The 18204-nt window shown below is 38.8% G+C and overlaps 1 protein-coding gene across 1 annotated transcript in view; it reads left to right on the forward strand.

Annotated features, from left to right (window-relative positions):
* Positions 1-10152, forward strand: part of LOC118406469 (rho GTPase-activating protein 39-like) — a 40448-nt gene extending 30296 nt beyond the window's left edge. The window contains exons 4-11 of the mRNA XM_035806522.1: positions 5562-5652; positions 6070-6211; positions 6679-6821; positions 7375-7473; positions 7961-8058; positions 8539-8620; positions 8661-8886; positions 9718-10152. Coding sequence (XP_035662415.1) covers positions 5562-5652; positions 6070-6211; positions 6679-6821; positions 7375-7473; positions 7961-8058; positions 8539-8620; positions 8661-8886; positions 9718-10152 — 1316 coding nt within the window. The remainder of the gene's footprint in view (positions 1-5561; positions 5653-6069; positions 6212-6678; positions 6822-7374; positions 7474-7960; positions 8059-8538; positions 8621-8660; positions 8887-9717) is intronic.
* The last annotated feature ends 8052 nt before the right edge of the window (positions 10153-18204 follow it).

An 18204-nucleotide genomic window follows, 5' to 3' on the forward strand; every position in this document is an offset into this window, starting at 1 on the left:
GATTACCAATAAAGGTAAAACTGCTAGTACATGTACATGTAGCTGGGAAAGTTTTGTAGTTCACGATTCTTCTTGCAGTTGTAGTGCTGTTAACAGTCTGTGGCTGTTATGAGCCTTAAGCAGAATGTTGTGGCAATTGACAGACTTTTAAAGCTATTTGTAACCCAAACCACCAAATCTTTTTGCTATGGCCCAAATATTTGTGGAGGTCAAGGTTAGTGCAGAGTGCATCTCAGCTCACGGCCTATCTGTGAATATGACAGGCTGGTTATCACAACCAGAACCTGGAATGATGGTTACCCTTACTGTAGTGGTTCTTCTGGTACTGATTGGGGGTTTTCATGAGTGTTTTTTTTTCTGTTTAATCTGCTGTACATATTCTAATACTTCATGATTTATGTAAGTACTCGTATTCGGCAAAGTGTGGTTCAGCAAAAGTTTGTAAAATGAGTAAGGGCAAGTTAGAAGTTAGTGTAGAATATACCAGATTTACTGGAAACAGTTCTCCCAAGAACCCCATGCAGACCCCCCTGTAGCAAACCTCAGCCAAGGTCATACAGAATGGGCAACATTGTGAAGATTCCTTGGATGAGTTTCTGGATTTGACTCCCAATCTTAAACATTTATGCCTTAGGCCAAGGTCTACTGAGACCACCAACGTGACATTTTGAGTTATCCTGTTGGTAAAGCTACAAATGCTACTAATGCTGAGGTAAAAACATAACAACTGATTTTAATGCTAAGACACACCAAGAAGTTCAACCTTTTAGAGAAAGAAACATTGCAGATCATACTCTACAACTACAAGTTACTCTACAAGTAGGTTACACTTCTACAAGTTTTGTACTGAAGTATGGTGCGTTCTAACAGTATTCAAGTTCTCGCCCAAGGGCTGATTGCACGTAAAACATGATAATAGTGATTGAAGTGTATACAGCATTGTGAGAATAAAGAATAGTGAATACTCTTAACAACTGGAAAAGGATGACCATTCAAAATCTGCTTGTTTGGGCTATGTTTTTCTATTATGTATGTGACTAATAGATGTTGATGGTCAGATAGTAAGCCACTAAACAGATCTAATCATATATTTTCAGTCACTCTTTAATGATTGACACCGAAGCAAAGAAAGATCCCATGTCTATACAACAAAAGGGAAAGCAAGTTGTTTGCATCTGTTGCGGCATGCAGAATTGTAACTGAGAAAATAACAGGTTGGACCACATAATTACAGACATTACCGTCAGCCTTTCATCCTGTCAGGAACCTGACACAAAAGTGTGGTGTTCTGCTGAGAACTGGGATTGTGGGGATAATGTTGTGGTTTGTGCCATGTACAAAATGGCTCAAACGCATATTGTATGGATACAAGTACAAAGAATAGAAAAAGACAACAATTTCGACACTTAAACTTAACTTAAAGAACCAAAATGTAGTGCCACGGTGTCACAGTGATTGTGAGCGATGGACATGTACATGTGTATCTGTAAGCTATTCCATCATTTAAGTTTAGTGGTAAGATTTCTTATGTTGAGCCTAAGTTAGATACGTTATTTCTCCTATGTACGATTACTTAAGTTTTATGTTGTATGATTATTGTTATGTAACAGTTGTTGATTATTGACTACCCTACAAGATCAATAAATGAATAAAATAAGTGGGATACGAGGGGCGTGCAATAAGTAATGGTCCTGACCCACTTCCAGTTGTCTGATCTAAATGAAATTTTGTATGTGTAATAATTCATATCTCTATGGGTTATGTTGCAAAAGACAGCTCTGAACTAATTGTGGTTTCTGATTTACTGGTGTTTGAACTTAGTCAGGTGCGAAATGGACCAGGTGTGAAATGGAACCAGTTGAGTGTCGCGCAGTGATCCGGTTTTTGTATTTGAAAGGACGCACACCAAAGAAGACTTTTGATGAAATAAATGAAACTTATGGTGATGATGCCCCATCATATGACCTTGTAAAACGCTGGCATCCTGAATTCAAACGTGGCTGGAAGTCTGTGGAAACAGCTCCCAGACCTGGTCGTCCCTCTTGTGCCATTGATGAGGCATCAGTTTGAGGACCAACCTGGGGTGTCCTACAAAATCGGTGTCCAGAGCTGCATCAAACGATGGGAGAAATGCATAACTCTGGGTGATTCCTATGAAGAGAAAGACTAATAACTGTGCCAAGTTTCATTAATCTCCTGCTATGGGAAATGGGTCAGGACCATTACTAATTGCACGCCCCTCGTACAGTCAAAAACGTTTTTAGACCACCTTTCCTTATATTTTACCTCCTCTTTGTGTCCTAAACTGTTCTAGAAGGGGCAGAATTCAGGATAATTGTTTTACTGCCTTTAATTACAGGGAAGGGGATGGATTTTTTAAATCTTAATTTTGGTGATTCCTGTTCAGCTCCTTTTAGGCTAGAGATCCCAGTTAGAGATAAGATAGATTATTAGATTGTCTGTTGGCCACTTCAAGGTACTTGGGTATGTTAAAGATTTAAAGTTTGATAACAAATCAAGAAAACATAAAGTCTCAAAACATGAGTCTTTGCCGTCATACTATGCCCCTTATTTATATGTCACAGCTCCAACACAAACTTGTTAAAGAAAGTTTTAATAAAGATTGGGATGTATGTATAGCATTGATACATGTACATTTGTGTAGCAATGCTGTGGCATTGTCCCTGTTTATGTTGGTACTTATTAAATGTGTTAGCATCCATCATCAAACTTTTGCACTTAATGTAAAAGAACCCAGCACACTTATCAAGAAGAGTTAATAAGGTTACTCAGTAGCCAAAAATGGGAGCCATATTACCAGCAAGACCACAGAGCATCAAGGTTTACATCAGTTGTGACGATGATTTCTTCACCTTACCTTAATTGCTTTGGCATGGTTCAGTGCTAAAATTGAAGCTATTATTTCTTTGACCAGATGTTTGGGCCATAGCCACTTCTGTGAGTTTTCCACACACCATGTTGAATGTAGCCAGCAGGGCTGGGTATCGGTACAGCGTACCGGTACAAAAACGTTTTTTTCTTATTGGACCTGTCCAGAAAAAACAGACATAAAAAAAATTAGGTGTACCGGATATTGGACCGATTAGAAAATTAACAGATTATTTTATCAGGCATTCACACGTTTTTGCGCTTGCAGGTGGAAGAAAATAACAAGAGTGAAGTAGAGTAGAGCCTTTAGTCATTTCTACCACGTTTTACTGTCAACTATACAGAGGCAGTTAGCCTTGTAGGATTTTAAAACACTAGTGGGAGTCAAATACTCCACAAAACCATTCACAAGTTTTCACAGTACTGAATCAGGTCCAGGTTCAGGTCTGGACCTGATCCTCTGGACCTAAACCGGACCTGGACCTGAATTTTCTGTACCGGCACCCAGCCCTACTTGGCGTGTTGCCTAGATGTCTGCTGGTAACAGATGATGGTGAATTATCTCACCCTCTCCATCTAACCCTGGTGTCAGGAGAATGGACCTCTGCCACTATCTGTGCCATCAATCACAACACTTACATGTACTTCACTTGATTAGGCCTCTTCTGGCTGGGAAAATAAATCTGTATCAAGGCGTTTGGGAGTTCTAAATTGTCTTTCTGTCTGAAATGGTGCCCCAGTTACATGTAGGTCTTTGCAAGTCTGTATTTTGGACCCTGTATGCTATCGTGGAGAAGAACACTATGCTTAAGTTGATTTGATCAGTTCTGGCAGGGAAAAGAAATCTGTATGAAGACTTTTGGGAGTTCTAAATTTTCTTTCTGTCTGAAATAGGGTAGTTAGGTTTTCGAAGTCTACATTTTGGACAGTCAATAAGAAAGCTAAATGTACTTCAATTGATTAGACCACTTTTGGCTGGGAAAAGATCTCTGTATCAATACTTTAGGGAGCTCTAAATTTCTTTCTGGCTGGAATGGTACTCCAGAAAGGTCTTGAAAGTCTGCATGTTATCGTTGAGTGGACCACTATGCTTAAATTGATGTCATCACTTCTGGCAGGGAAAAGAACTCTAATTCAATACTTTTGGGAGCTCTAGATTTCTAAAATAGGGTAGTTTGGTGTTCGAAATCTGTATTTTGGGATGACAATAAGAACACTTTATGTACAGTCAAACCTGTATTAGCGGCCACCTTTGCATAACGGCCACCTGCCCATAGTGGCCACTTTTTGTCGGTCCCTTGGATTTGTAATGATTAAGAAATAGGCTTAGCGGCCACCTGTCCAACGCGGCCACGGCCACACGATTTCCGGTCCCGCGGGTACAAAAACACTGCCGATTGCGACCACGCGGACCGCTGGTCTATGTTTCGGCACGCGTTCAGCCATATACAGCGGCCGTATCGTCACCCTACGCCGGATTTAAAACCTCTTTGACTTATTTTCAAAACAAAACTTCGTAAACTGGCGCTACCCATACCCGCTGACAAACGAGGTCATATAAGGCCAATAGACGACACCAATATTATGGAGGTAAATTGTGTTAAAGTTACGTTCTAATACACTATCGCTTAGGTTAATTCACATCACAAAAATTTCTAAATAAATTGTTACAAAGAGAAAATGATATGAACTTCAGACTATGATGGATTTTATTCTTACATTTATTAAGAGATAAGTCTAAAATGACGTGACTTTTCTTATGTGTACACATTAGCATAATGGGCGAATCTGACGTGTGAACGCGAGCGGGAACACACGGACGGCGAAGTATCAAAGGATACAAGACGAAAGATCAAAGAAATATGACGATACCGTCTCTTCAGACAATATCAACTGTAGAACATTTAAAACTTTTTATAGCACATATAGTGTAAAAATCATTGCAGTACATGTACAGTACTGTATTATGTGAATAAAGATCAGTGGGTACTAAAACCATATGTAACTTATTGCTTGTGGTCAAATAATTAGCATATTCTCTATAGTGGCCACCTCTCTATTGTGGCCAATTTTGACCAGTCCCTTGAGTGGCCGCTATAGACAGGTTTGACTGTACATGTACTTCATTTCATTTTGATTGAGACACTTTTGGCAGGATAAAGAACCATGCAGGAATACTTTTGGGGAACTCTGAATTCTTGTCTGAATTGGTACTAGTTAGTTTTTATAGGTAATTGTGGACTGTTTAAGCTATAGTGCCAATAAGAATGTCTACATGTACTATAGTTGATTTGAGCACTACAGTAGCTGTTAGTAACCATCCATATTCTTTCTCAAAACTGCTGAGTGCTGAGCAGAGAAAGCAGTTGCCATTAAAAAAAAGCACAATTGTGTAGGAGCCTTGTGGGAACTTTTGTCTTCCAAATATCTTATCATACATTAAACATCAACATTCGCAGAGTAATATCAATTAACACAGTTTCTGTGGCTCAAAAAACTGTGTTATTAGAATACACAAGATCCATATCTATACAATCTAATCAAAGACACAAGCGTATCTTGTGGGATTCTTTTCTCATTTTCCTGTCGTCTCCTTTTAGTCTACAACAAGAAGCTGGAGTCTTGATTGGAAATGACTGACTTGTCTTGATTCTTCTTGTGTCTTTATTCAGGTCCTTCAAGGTCGTTAGGGTCACTGTTGAAGGCGAAGAAGCCGCAAGGAGACGTGGACATCATGAGTTATGCTAAGGACAACTTCAACAGGTGAGATGGGTGGGAGGGAAGGAGTTATGGAAGAGGGTAGAATGAATTAAGTCTTGAACATGAGAAGAGTCTTGATTTTGGAAGTAACTTGTGCAAAGTGCTACATAAAGAGGAGCTTGATACTAGTAGTAAACTGTGCTTAAATGAGCTGTCAATAAATCAATCCTGTGGTTGCCGTTGGTGCATGAAACAATCAATGAATCAAAATCTCTGACTGTATGTTATGCTTATTTTTGCAAGCAGTTGGCAATTTGGCAGTATCAACAACAGAAAAGATGAACATTTTCTATCTGGTAGAATTCAGAAAACCTTGGCAAATAGAAAACCCTTTGACTTAATGTCTTAGTACTTAACAGTAGGAGTGTTATAGGTTCATAGGTGAATGGCTGTACAGTAACTATTTTCTCTCCGTTTTAGGCATAAAAAGGGCCTGTTCAGGAAGCCTGTCTCCATAGCGACCATGTTGACATGGACGAAGGACCCCATCAAGAAGCCGATGATCATGACTCGAGACAAGACTGTGAAGAAGGAGGCTGTGGAAGTCTTCAGGCTCATACAGGTCAGTCTGGCCAGGAATTCATGATTTTCACTCTAAGACTTTTTTCTTAAAAATGCACACTAAGATACACGTATATGTCTTCTGCACTTGATCTTTGAACTGATATTTCTGACTGTTGCAAACTGACAAATTTGAGAGCGAAGGAAAGTCTATTAAAGTAGAAGAAAGTTTCAATTTTCCAAAGAATCATCATTCCAAACCATTCATGACAGGCCATGTTTTCAAAATTGTCAGGAATTATTTCATACTGTTGGTTCGTAAAAGGTTCGATTTTCAATTTTGGTTCTACAATTTCTGTAAGATGATAGCAGCACACCAATATAAATAGAAGAAGCAATCAAATTTTCAGGAAAATGTGACGACAGATTTGTTTTTGTTCTTGTAAATGAAGAACATAAAACTAGACACCATGATATTGTTTATTGTTATTGTTTATTATACTACTCTTGTTTTCCCTCTCTGTACAGATTTTCATGTCTGACCGTACAGTGAAGAAGGTTGACCAGATGAGTGTAGCGCTGGACATCACGACACGGGGCTGGACTATCCAGGGTCTGAGGGACGAGGTTTACATCCAGGTCATCAGACAGACCTCAGACAACAAGAAAATGTACGTCATTCAATTGAAATATATTCATGGCCATTCCTCTTATATACATGTTATCTACCTACGTAGGTCAATTCATATACAACTATTTGCAAAAACGAGACAATGCTACATTGACATAATGTTCTGAAGTATTAGCTTGAATGTATAACATTAACTAGATTGTCTATACTGTTAGATTAGATTAGATGTGTGTATTGTGCATGTTACAATTGTCACACAATAAACTTCTCTTTCTTTCTTCTTTTTAATTTTTATAGTTTTTGTAATTACCTTGAATCTAGATGTACTGTGGAAAGTGTTTTTAATGTTGACATAGAAAAGCTTCTTGTAAGGTGTGTAACATATACATGGTAAATCTACCTTGAATCCCATTTCTTGAAGCACCTGAATGACTTCACTCCTCTCTCATCTATCTCTCCCTGTTATTTGGGTTTAAGTAAGTCTAAAGCTTAAGTGGCTTTTGAGCCATGTCTTGTTGTGACCTATGGTAGATAAAGATGAGGTAAAAGATGGTGAAGAGACACAAACCACCATGTTTCTGTCTCCCCTGCAGTGAGAGTCTACAGAAAGGCTGGGAGTTGATGGCCATCTGTCTGGCCTTCTTCCCTCCAACTGCCAAGTTCCAGTCCTACCTGGAGGGATACATCTACAGGTGGGGACTGATGGTGTAGAGCCGATGGCGTAGAGCCGATGGTGTAAAGCTGATGGTGTTTGAGCTAATGGTGTAGAGCCGATGGTGTAGAACTGATGGTGTAGAGCTGATGTAGTTAAGGCTAAGTTTTGTATCAAAATTAGAGTATGAGGCAGGGCTGTCTCCCTGTCCCTCCAATCCAGGACAGAAGTTTCCTTTTGGGGACAAATAAAATGTACCAATTGGCCCCAAAACCTGAACTTCATTACATGAAACAGTTTAACTGTTGAAAATGTATTTTCGTCTGCTTAGTATGACAGTTTTGATATTGGAAATGAACAACATGGGCCGCCAAACAATTAGTGGGATTGAAAAAATTCAGAGCTAGAGACAGCCCTGGTATGATGTCAGTAGTGAAGGAGCAAAGTGATCATGTTTCTCAAAGAAGGCTACAAAACACGTTAAGGAAGATTGGGAGAAACTGGAGCATGTTTCTTCACACTTGCAGGTTCCTAGAGACAGAGACAGACGATGACCTACAGGGGTTCCCTCGCAGCCTGTACGCACAGCACTGCTACAAACAGCTGGACAGGATATGTAAGACAGGTCAGGCAACCTTTCATACTTCACTGGGGTTAAAACTGTAACAATGTAATGTCTGGAGAAATGCTATATCTGTTTATTGCTTTAATAAGGACTGTAGGAACTAGTTCTAGGTAGAACTATAGTTTACCCATATGGAAGACCCTTTACTTTTCTAATGTCCATAAAGTTTTGGGTAAACCAGGTAAGAGGAGGGTCAAAAGAGATTGCAGGTTACTGCAGTTGTAGCATAGAACCAGATCTATGGCATTAAGAAATACACAAGAAATACACAAAGGGTTAAGTAGAAGAGATTTTACACAATATTTCTGTAAAAATACAGTCAAGTACAATGGAAAGAAGGATGTTAACAGCATAGTTACAAAGTGTTTTTCCTTAAAAGTGTAATTGAAAAAAAAAAGAAGAAAAACAAACAATGTTGAAGTTTTAAGACTGCAGGTTGCTGTATCATCTGTCTTAAGTTCTTATCCCTCTTCGTTAAAGGTGCAAGAAAAGGCCTAAAGAAGCCGACAATCGACGAAGTGGCCCAGGCGAAACACAACATCTTCCACCCCTCCATGTTTGGGTTGTTTCTTAAGTTTTATATTTTTCCTTATAGGTGCAAGAAAAGGCCTCAAGAAGCCGACGATAGATGAGGTTGCCCAGGCGAAACACAACATCTTCCACCCCTCCATGTTTGGGAACACCCTGGATGACATCATGAACATGCAGAAGCAGCGGTATCCAGAGCGACGGTTACCATGGATACAGACCACCCTGTCCAATGAGGTGCTGAAGCTGGGAGGAGAGAGGACTGAGGGTATCTTCAGGGTTCCTGGGGATATTGATGAGGTAATTGTTGTGTTTTACATGGCATTTGGGGGGTTCCTACCATGTCAAGTCAAGTTTATTGCGCAACGATTGTAACTGGTACAATGTATGGCAAACTGCAAACTATCTACGACAGTATACAACAGTATACTAATCTAACATAACAGAAAAAATATTGCGACATAGTGTATTTCACATTGTTAGAACATTTAGTCTACTTCTCTTTTGCATAGCATTATATATATATTGGCTTAGGTGGACAGATATGGAGTCGAGACATGATAAAAGTACATTGAATAATTCTCTGTTTGTTTTAGGTAATGTTGTTCTGTTGTTACATATGGTCAATAACTTTTTCCTTTCTTCATCATAACAAGGGCATATCATCAGGAAATGATATTCATCTTCAATACTGTCTTTGCATATGGAACACATTCTCTTTTCAGCTGGTACATTTTTGTGGCGACCCTTTTCAATTTCTAAACAATGTGCTCTAATCCTTAGTTTTGTTATGCTATTAGTGAATGATCTGTTTTGAATCGATAAAAGATAGTTTTCTAGAGCGAAGGTTGTCTTAATTTTCGAGTATGTTGCTAGTTTACTAAAGTTTCTTATCTTTTGTCTCCAGTTCGAAAGAAATGTGTCCTTTAGGCGTTCCTTGAACATGTTTCCAAAATATTTGGCATCGACATTAGGGTTTAGCCAAATATTTTGGAAACCGTGCCTGCATAGAATATCTTGTTGTTTGTGTTCTTGGTTGTTGTTTTTTTCCAACTTTTTTGACTGTACACCTTTGAAACACACTGTAACACATGTCTCTAAGACAATGATATTACCCCCCTTCTTTACCAGGTCAACGCCCTGAAGGTGCAGATGGACAGGTGGGAGCTTCCTAACGAGATAATGGACCCCCACGTGCCCGGCTCCCTCCTCAAGCTGTGGTACCGCGAGCTGTACGAACCCCTCATCCCGCCCAGCTACTACCGCCGCTGCGTCGACAGTTACGACAACCCACAAGCCGCCATCGCGGTCATCCAGTCGCTACCGGAAATCAACCGCCTGGTCCTCTGCTACCTGCTCAACTTCCTCCAGGTGTTCGCAAGGTCAGAGAACTCCAAGGTCACCAAGATGGACGCCAGTAACCTCGCCATGGTCATGGCGCCCAACTGTCTACGCTGCGAGTCGGACGACCCGCGGGAGATCTTCGAGAACACGCGGAAGGAAATGTCGTTCATTCGCACGCTGCTCTTAAACATGGACACAGAATTCATGACCGGAGTCGTGTAGCGGGTGTACTTCATGAATGTCTATTTCTAGGTTCAAGTATACTTGTATCCATTCTAGCATTTCTACTGCTGATTCTATCCGTAGAAAAAGATTAGGGTACTGTCACTTTTTCTTGACCAACTGTCACATACCAGTACTACTTTAACTCTCTCCTTGCTACCTTACTCTTTAACCAGTACAAACTTGGTTTTAAAGGCTAATTTAGCAGGGAGAATGTTAAGCTGTTTAAACTTATAGGATACTTCATCCATTCTAGAGTTTCCACTGCCAATTCTATCTCAACATTAAGGGTACACTGTCAACTTTTCATGGTAAAAACTGTCGTCACTTTGCAGTCTGTGATGTAAACAAAACAGTACTAGGGTGCTGGGTAATGTTACAAAGTTATTTTAACGATTATCTTCAGAAGAAAGAAGGTTCTGACCAAGTCTTTCAACAATCATTAGCTGCCTGGCTTAGCTTGTGACAAAAGCGCCTCCTGTTGGCGGTTAGCTGTACTGCAGCTTCATACTTTAATGGCCTTTAGGAAGTTTTCTTATTCCTCCATATTAAGTGCATGAATGCAACAGTTACTGTTAATGCACATTAGTGGACACTTTGCCTTAGAAAGCTGGCACTAACTTCACTTGCTGCTGTAACAGCCACACTGACAACACAGGATGAACCTATCCTTGTGGCTTCCTGTAACCAAAGTTAGCCAGCACTTTTAAACTCTTAACACCAAAGCAAAGCAATACTGTCACTAAACCAAAGCAATCACTCTTTTTGCCACCCTAAAACAGCAAATTAATCACAGTAAAGCTGTTATGTCACTTGTCTGTTGTTCAAGTGTTTCAATTCTAGTAGTTCCCTCATTTTTCTCTTTTGTAGCTTGAAACTAAAGAATCTTACAGGTGTGTGTTTCGTACAGAATACTTAGCTCTTGATCTTGCTGTACAATTCTTAGAGACCCTAATCAAGTAGCATGTAGTATCTCTCAAGAATTTCACTTTCCTATTTTTTCTTCTTTCCAAATTAGCTGCTGGTTTCCTGTCATAGAAAGTACAGACAGCAAATGAATTCATAATATGTGCAGAATCACAGATATTTTTGTATGGATATATGAAAAATACGCAAACATTAAAAACATACATTCTTTTTGGGGAAAAACACAAGAAACAGTAACTTGTAGAATTTAGTGTTAAGAAAATCACTGTCATTCCTACAGTTTTGCTAGAACTACTGTCGGATTTCTGCTAACCAAAGCTTACGCTGCAAAGTCGATAATTAATGTGCTTGACACTTCTTCCAAAGAATGGAGCAATGAAGACTTACGAAGTTGATATCATAGAGCCTGATTTGCATAAAGGCGACTTTCTTTCAAGATGGAATATTTATGTAAATAGATACTTGATTGGACTACTAGAAGACGCTTATAATCTCGAAGTGATATATAAGATATTTTACCGTATGTTCATAAACAATTGGGTGCGTAGAAGGCAGTTTTTGAAGGTATGGATGTGTACATTTAGGAAATAAGTTGGGCTGCGTCGCAAGAGTTGCTGATACTGTAATTGTGAGAGAGAATGGATGAACTTGCAACTCTGCTTTTTTGGTTGTTAAAATATGGTTAGTTGTAAATTTTGAAGTGAAGGCTTGGTTGTGGTAAGACTGAGTATAGAATAAAGGAGAAATGTATGACTACAGTTGAAGTGAAGAACAATTATTTTACAATCCTCAAAATTGCTGTTTTGAGGAAGGTCACACTTGTAAGAGCAAATAATTACTTGAACACAATTTTGGTGGTCATTTTTCATATCATCTGGATTCTTTTTGTGTTTATTTAATACTGAAATTAAGTGAGGAGGAATTGTCGTGGATAGAGTATGAATAAGAAAATCATCAGAACCTTTAATCATAATAGAATCTGTTCCTGTACTTGTAAATAAACATTTTTATTGTTTTGTTTTTTAATTTGAATAATTCACATATCGTTTGATGGTATCCATTGGTTTAATGTTGATTTGTAACAATGTACAAAGGTCATGAACTCTGACCCACAAGTCAGGGTTTAGAGGTGAAGGATTTGTAATTTTTTAAGCCAAAATGGCTCTCTTGACTTAACACCTACCTTATCTCATTCTGTGTAATGTTTAAAGAGTTGTTTCAGAAAAGATGAATAGATGGGATGTTAGGGAAGACAACAAGATAATTATGGTTAGATTTAAATGCTTACAAAAAGCAAGTGTTATATAGAATATTGATGTATTGTCTAATGTCATTTTTGGGAACAGCCCTTGATAACATTCAAGGTCAAGTAGTAACAATCAAGGTCAACATCTTCGCTGCTGATCTTCTAGAAGGGGATACAAACTATCTGGCTACCATTTCATTTGAACTGGCTAATCTCATGTAGCCTGGCATCAAGCCATGTCCGAGGGCTCCAATGTAGCCTAGATGGGACTGGATACCAGGCTATAGAACTCATTCTGTCATAGTAGTTCACCATGTGCAGTTACTGAATAAGATATGGAATTGTAACAATGATGATTACATTTGTATTGAATCATTGCCTTTTTCACAATGTACTGTCATTAAGACTTCTGTACATGTAACGCTAGTTCACCTTTATCCGCGGGGTAACCCATATCCGTTGCTTTCAGAAATGTGTATTTAGGTAAATGAAGTTGACGGACGGCAGTTTCAAACTACCGTATTTTTAACATATTACATCTTGAAACCACCGTTCGTCCAGTGTATATCGCTTTAATACCGTGTTGGTAAACACAATGAATATAGGTTACCCTGCGGATAAAGGTGAACTACCGTTAGATCTCAGTGTCTTGTAGCTGCCATGATTGTGAAATGTTTCCATACAATGCCAATACTATGCGTATGACTGTCATTTTAGTAACATTGCTGTAATCCTTTATCATGGAACAAATGCATATTATAGTAGCCAATCAGGCATCGATTAGCATACTGTCAAGGCCATGGATTGGTTCAGGGTAAGCAGCTGTTTAAATAACGGAGGCCGTGATTGGCTGATAGAAGTAGGAGCAAAGTGAACATTTATTTTTGAGATAACTATATGGTGTGGTTTCGGGAGTGATAGGTATAAAAGGAGGAATAGAATGAGGAACAATCAGAAATTATATGTTGGATAGAGGATTCTACCTATAAAAACTGGTATTGTGGTGGATTTCTTACATGTCTTACCAACTTTCTACACAATCGAATGTAACTTGATGACTCTTATACAGAGCAATGTAGCATCTTCAACAAATATATTTCCTGGCCAAAAAATGTGTTATCTTCCCTGTACATCCACCGCAATAGCTGCTAGTGTGACATTTTGTGCCTTTTCACCAGCGATTTAGTGTGGTACAGTTTTGTCATGAAAATGACATTATGTCTTCCACATGTAATTTATAAAGGTACTGTAGGTGTTTCCAGTATGTCCACCTGTAAAATTAATGTTGATCATAATTCTTAAGATGCTTAGGCTGCAATAGCGCCACCTATATGCTTTTTTCAGTTGTACAGTCTGACAATATTCTACATTGTCCTGTCTTAATCGATGTGTAAGAAAGACGATGACTAGAAATTTGGGAATCCATTGATACCAGACTTGTGGAATCTTGACTGTATTTTTTTACTGATTGTGACAATTACAGTGTTCAAAAAGTTGTGACAATTACAGAGTGTTCAAAAAGTTGTAAGAGGTTCAAACTGGTTTTGTTTGAAGAAACTTTACAAAACTAGAAACAATTCCATTCTGTATAAGAAGCTCAAAACGAACAAATTTCATTGCTAAAGGAAGGGTACTTTACACGGGTAGCTGTGTAAGAATGATCTTTAAAAGTATTTTTCAAATCTGTCCAACTTTTTGAACATCCTGTGAGACATCCACTCATTGGAATACTCTACAAGAATACAGTCATATGATGGGAACCGGAACTGAACATTTGACAGCAAAGATACAATGAGCTCTACATGAAAACAGAGTACATCCTTTTAATGACCCTCATGTGTAGTTGATTTTCTGTACTGACTCTTGTAACTGATCTCCTTATTAGGACTATTCCATTTCAAAAATTACGGGGGGAATCATGGCTTCTTTTTTTTTCAAAATAAAACTTTGCAGGATTCGTGAACAGTTTAATACAAAGGAAGATACCATTTGAAACAAGGGGCTTAATGGTGTTTCTGGACATCCCCATCTATTATAGAATGGAATAGTCAAGAAGAATACAAGGAACCATGTTGTTGTTCCACTGTTGTATATATGAGTGTACATGTTTACTTCTGGCCTCTGATGTAAGGTGGGATTGGGGAATAATTCTGTAATTAAAGGATTGGAATATATTTTTCACACAACAGCCTTCTGGGTCAGTCATTATTTCCTGTCAGAGTGTAGTTCACTATAAGGAAATAAGTCGATAGTTGGATTGTGCAGTATAAAGTGAGAGTGACATCTGTAGATTGAAATTGTATTTCCGTGATTAATCATCTTTGATAAACAGAGAGTTGTGGTGGGCTATGTACATCTTGGTTCATTTTACCGCTATTAGAATGCACATGGTCCAGGTGAAATGCCAAGATAGATTTTTACATTTTTAGTATCAGAAACTACCGATTTTTAGTAGGAGAAACACTCTGCTCAGTCTACGGTAAGAATAACTAAGATTGACCTGTCTTATCCCCTGCCAACATCTTGCTAAAACTTTAAAAACATCCTGACTAGAGGAAAAGTGGACCACAACCAGCTGCCGTCTAAACACGCCTATATCTGCATTGATCATCATCTGCATTGATATGAGCAAGATTTGTCGTGTTTTCATCTATGAAATAAAAATAAATACAATGCAATATCTGCAACCTGTTGCTGAAGTCCTGCTGTAACAATGACGGTACGTGGCAATGGCGCCCCACAACGGAAGAAATTAGTACTGCAGCATACTGCTGTCTCAGCCGCGTGACAAGAACGCTGACTAACGGAACAACTAAGAAATGCAATATGCATCGGTTCTGTTGATCCTTCATAGCTTTTATCCAATCCATCGTAAATTTAGCAGGAGCTCTCCGCAGTGTCATCTATGGCTCTCGGTAGTAGGTTTTTGCGCGGGAAAGCACCCAGTAGTCCGCCGAAGAGAGCACTAATTCTTTACCGCGGGTTTGTGGAGAAACACTGCGTTCTACGTTCAGCCAAGGAGCTTTTGGTTCAGCGGAGGTGAACAAGCTCGCAGCCAACTCACATGCGCATGCAGTTGCGGGATTTCCGAGCGTTTCTACTCCAGCCGGCAAAACTTCACATCAAAATTCACAACACTTGAAAGTCTTCTTATATGTTTACTATTTGATACAGATTATATCTTGCTTTTCTGCAAAATGTCCAAGAACTATGTCGCACTAATTTCTTTTTACCAGTGAGTTGCGGAGGAACACTGACACTGTGCTATGCGGTTATGACACTATTACCGCACATCATCATGTGCAGTATTCCCGTCCATCACCTGCTTATTGCTGATTCGCTTACGCGAACTCTATTGACCAATCAATGTGAAGTTACACGAAGGTCCGACAATGACTATCTAAACTGCGACGATTTACTATTGTGTGGTGGGGAAAAGTACGAAAAAAGAAAGAAATTTGATTAACGGGGATGTTACCTACTCCTCTCCGTCTATTGATTGGTCAACGGATTCCACGCTAGCCAATCAGCATTAAGCAGATGATGTGCGGGAATATTGCACATGATGATGTGCGGTAATACCGACCAAAGCGGCATGACCGCACAGCACAGTGTCCCTCCGCAACGCCGCGGTAAAAAGAAATTAGTGCTAAAAAGGTCTTTGTGAAACGCAAGGCAGAAACCATCCTATATAGTAGAAGTAAATGCAGGCTTTCGGGCCATATGAGTTTGGATGTGAAGTTTGCCCTGTTGTCGTAGAAATGCTCGAGAAATTACTAGTATAACGGCTACCTGTTGAGGTGAGTCGACCGCGGCATGTATAGAGGCCATTCCAAGACCCCGTGCGGATGTTTGTTGCCATTGTTTAGAATTGATTTTAAAGTTTTGTAATTATATGTCTAGGACATTTGATACTTCAGAAATATTTTTAACACTGTTTCAACTTTATACACATTTCCCTGGTCCTGAAAAACTTTGGAAACATTCATGGTGTGGGATTGGATACTTCTAATGGTTTCTAAATAATGATAACAGCATTCTACCATTATTTACCATTTTCTACCATTTTTTGTAAATGGTTCAGTGGGCTGGGAAGATAGCAATTCACACATCCTTGCAAAGTATGGTTGGATGACATGCAACAATGGCCCACCACAAAGGATCCACCAGTGTCAGCAGTAAAATTTGAAAATATACAGATGCAACAATAGGGCTTACTCTTATGGGGGCAACAAACTTATTTTACCATTTGGCAAAGTTTTCAAATATTTGTAAATATTTGTAAATGTGAAATAATCCCACAGAGGTTTCACAATTATTGTAAATAAAGATATTTTTGTACAGTTACTTTCAAAATGTTTCTAAAATATTCAAAGGGATTCAAATAGATGAGTATTTTCTTAGTCAACGTTTTGAAAAAAAATCTAAGTATTGTGGCTCAGATATTCTTTTAATCAAAATAATTCAGACTAATTACAAATATCACCTAAAAACCCTCATGGTGACTTGGAATGGACTCTACCTCCGCCATTAAAAAGGTCGGGAAACCACACATTTTCATGTACCGTTACTCACTTCACCACTAATTGGGAGAAAGCGCCAAATAGCACACTCAACTTGTATTGAATGCGTTTTCGGGAGGCGGCCGGGAGCAGCACTGCAGATTAGGCTATGATAGGGTATATGGTTCCGAATGGTAAGGGTGAAATATACATGTGATTAGGCTTAAGGCCAGTGAAAACTTTTCCAAATAGGCCAAGACATATTCATATACATCTAGAATGACCTTCGAGATGCTGGTTGACATAAAAATGATTGTTTTAGGCGCCGCTCGAGTAGCCCCTGTAACACCATGTCTGTCCATCGAAACGCCCCCTACATTCATGTATACATCATATCTTGTACATTATATGCAGATGAGTGATATTCATGGCATTATCTGTTTTCCCGTATCAACTTTGAGATGTTATTCAGCTGTTGATCTGCTTACATGGGGGTAGGTGACTGTCAGAGAAGCAAGGCCGTCGCCCAAAAAACAGTATGCTTTTCCACCCCCGTGACATCTGCTTTGAGATATTGTATTCAATAAAGTAACCGGTTCGCACGGAAGACTATTATGAAAACACGTGTTTTATTTATAGAAAACACCGTCAATCAATGACAACATCATTGAAGCGCTGATGTCGCCGTTTTGCATACAGGATGTATATGAGCTATATCTTCGTCAGAATTGTTTACAAACAACTTCCAATATGATACAATGCCTATATGAAAAGATGACATGTAATGTGATAAAATGATATGTAATAATTTGATAACCAAAATGAATAACGTTAGTAATGACATAATAATAATCATATTATATGAGCTGTTAAGTTTACAATGTGGCTGTTAGACTTAGATAGGTTAATATTTAAGGGAGGTTCTTCATTTTCTGTTGTGTGACTGTTATATTTATCAGTGAAAATATAATAAAGAATTATAAAAATAAAAATAAAAACTTCCAATAATCTAAGAATAGTTTTATCTGCAGTCTGCGTTTCCGACTCGGTATGCTTTAAGGCTTTGTGAGTTAACATTGAAATGAACATTCACAAGCCTTAAAAATCTTCTGAGGGAGCAAACGGCAAACCTGTCGACTTGTCACGTCAGTGGTGCAGTACTGTTGCGATGCACGCAAGAAACAATGGGTCAGTGCAGTCAACCTTTAAGTGCCAAAAGCTGTCTAGAAATTTTGAGCAACTTCGTGCATGGATAATGTGTTGAATTCTACTGGACCACAATAGCCATCGTGCATATGTAGATATTACTTGAGCGTAAGAGAAAACCAAAACTCACCGCAAAGCATCCTTGGGAAGATGATTTAATCATTAATGTTT

This window comes from Branchiostoma floridae, chromosome 19 (assembly GCF_000003815.2).
Source record: "Branchiostoma floridae strain S238N-H82 chromosome 19, Bfl_VNyyK, whole genome shotgun sequence".
Lineage (NCBI taxonomy): Eukaryota > Metazoa > Chordata > Leptocardii > Amphioxiformes > Branchiostomatidae > Branchiostoma > Branchiostoma floridae.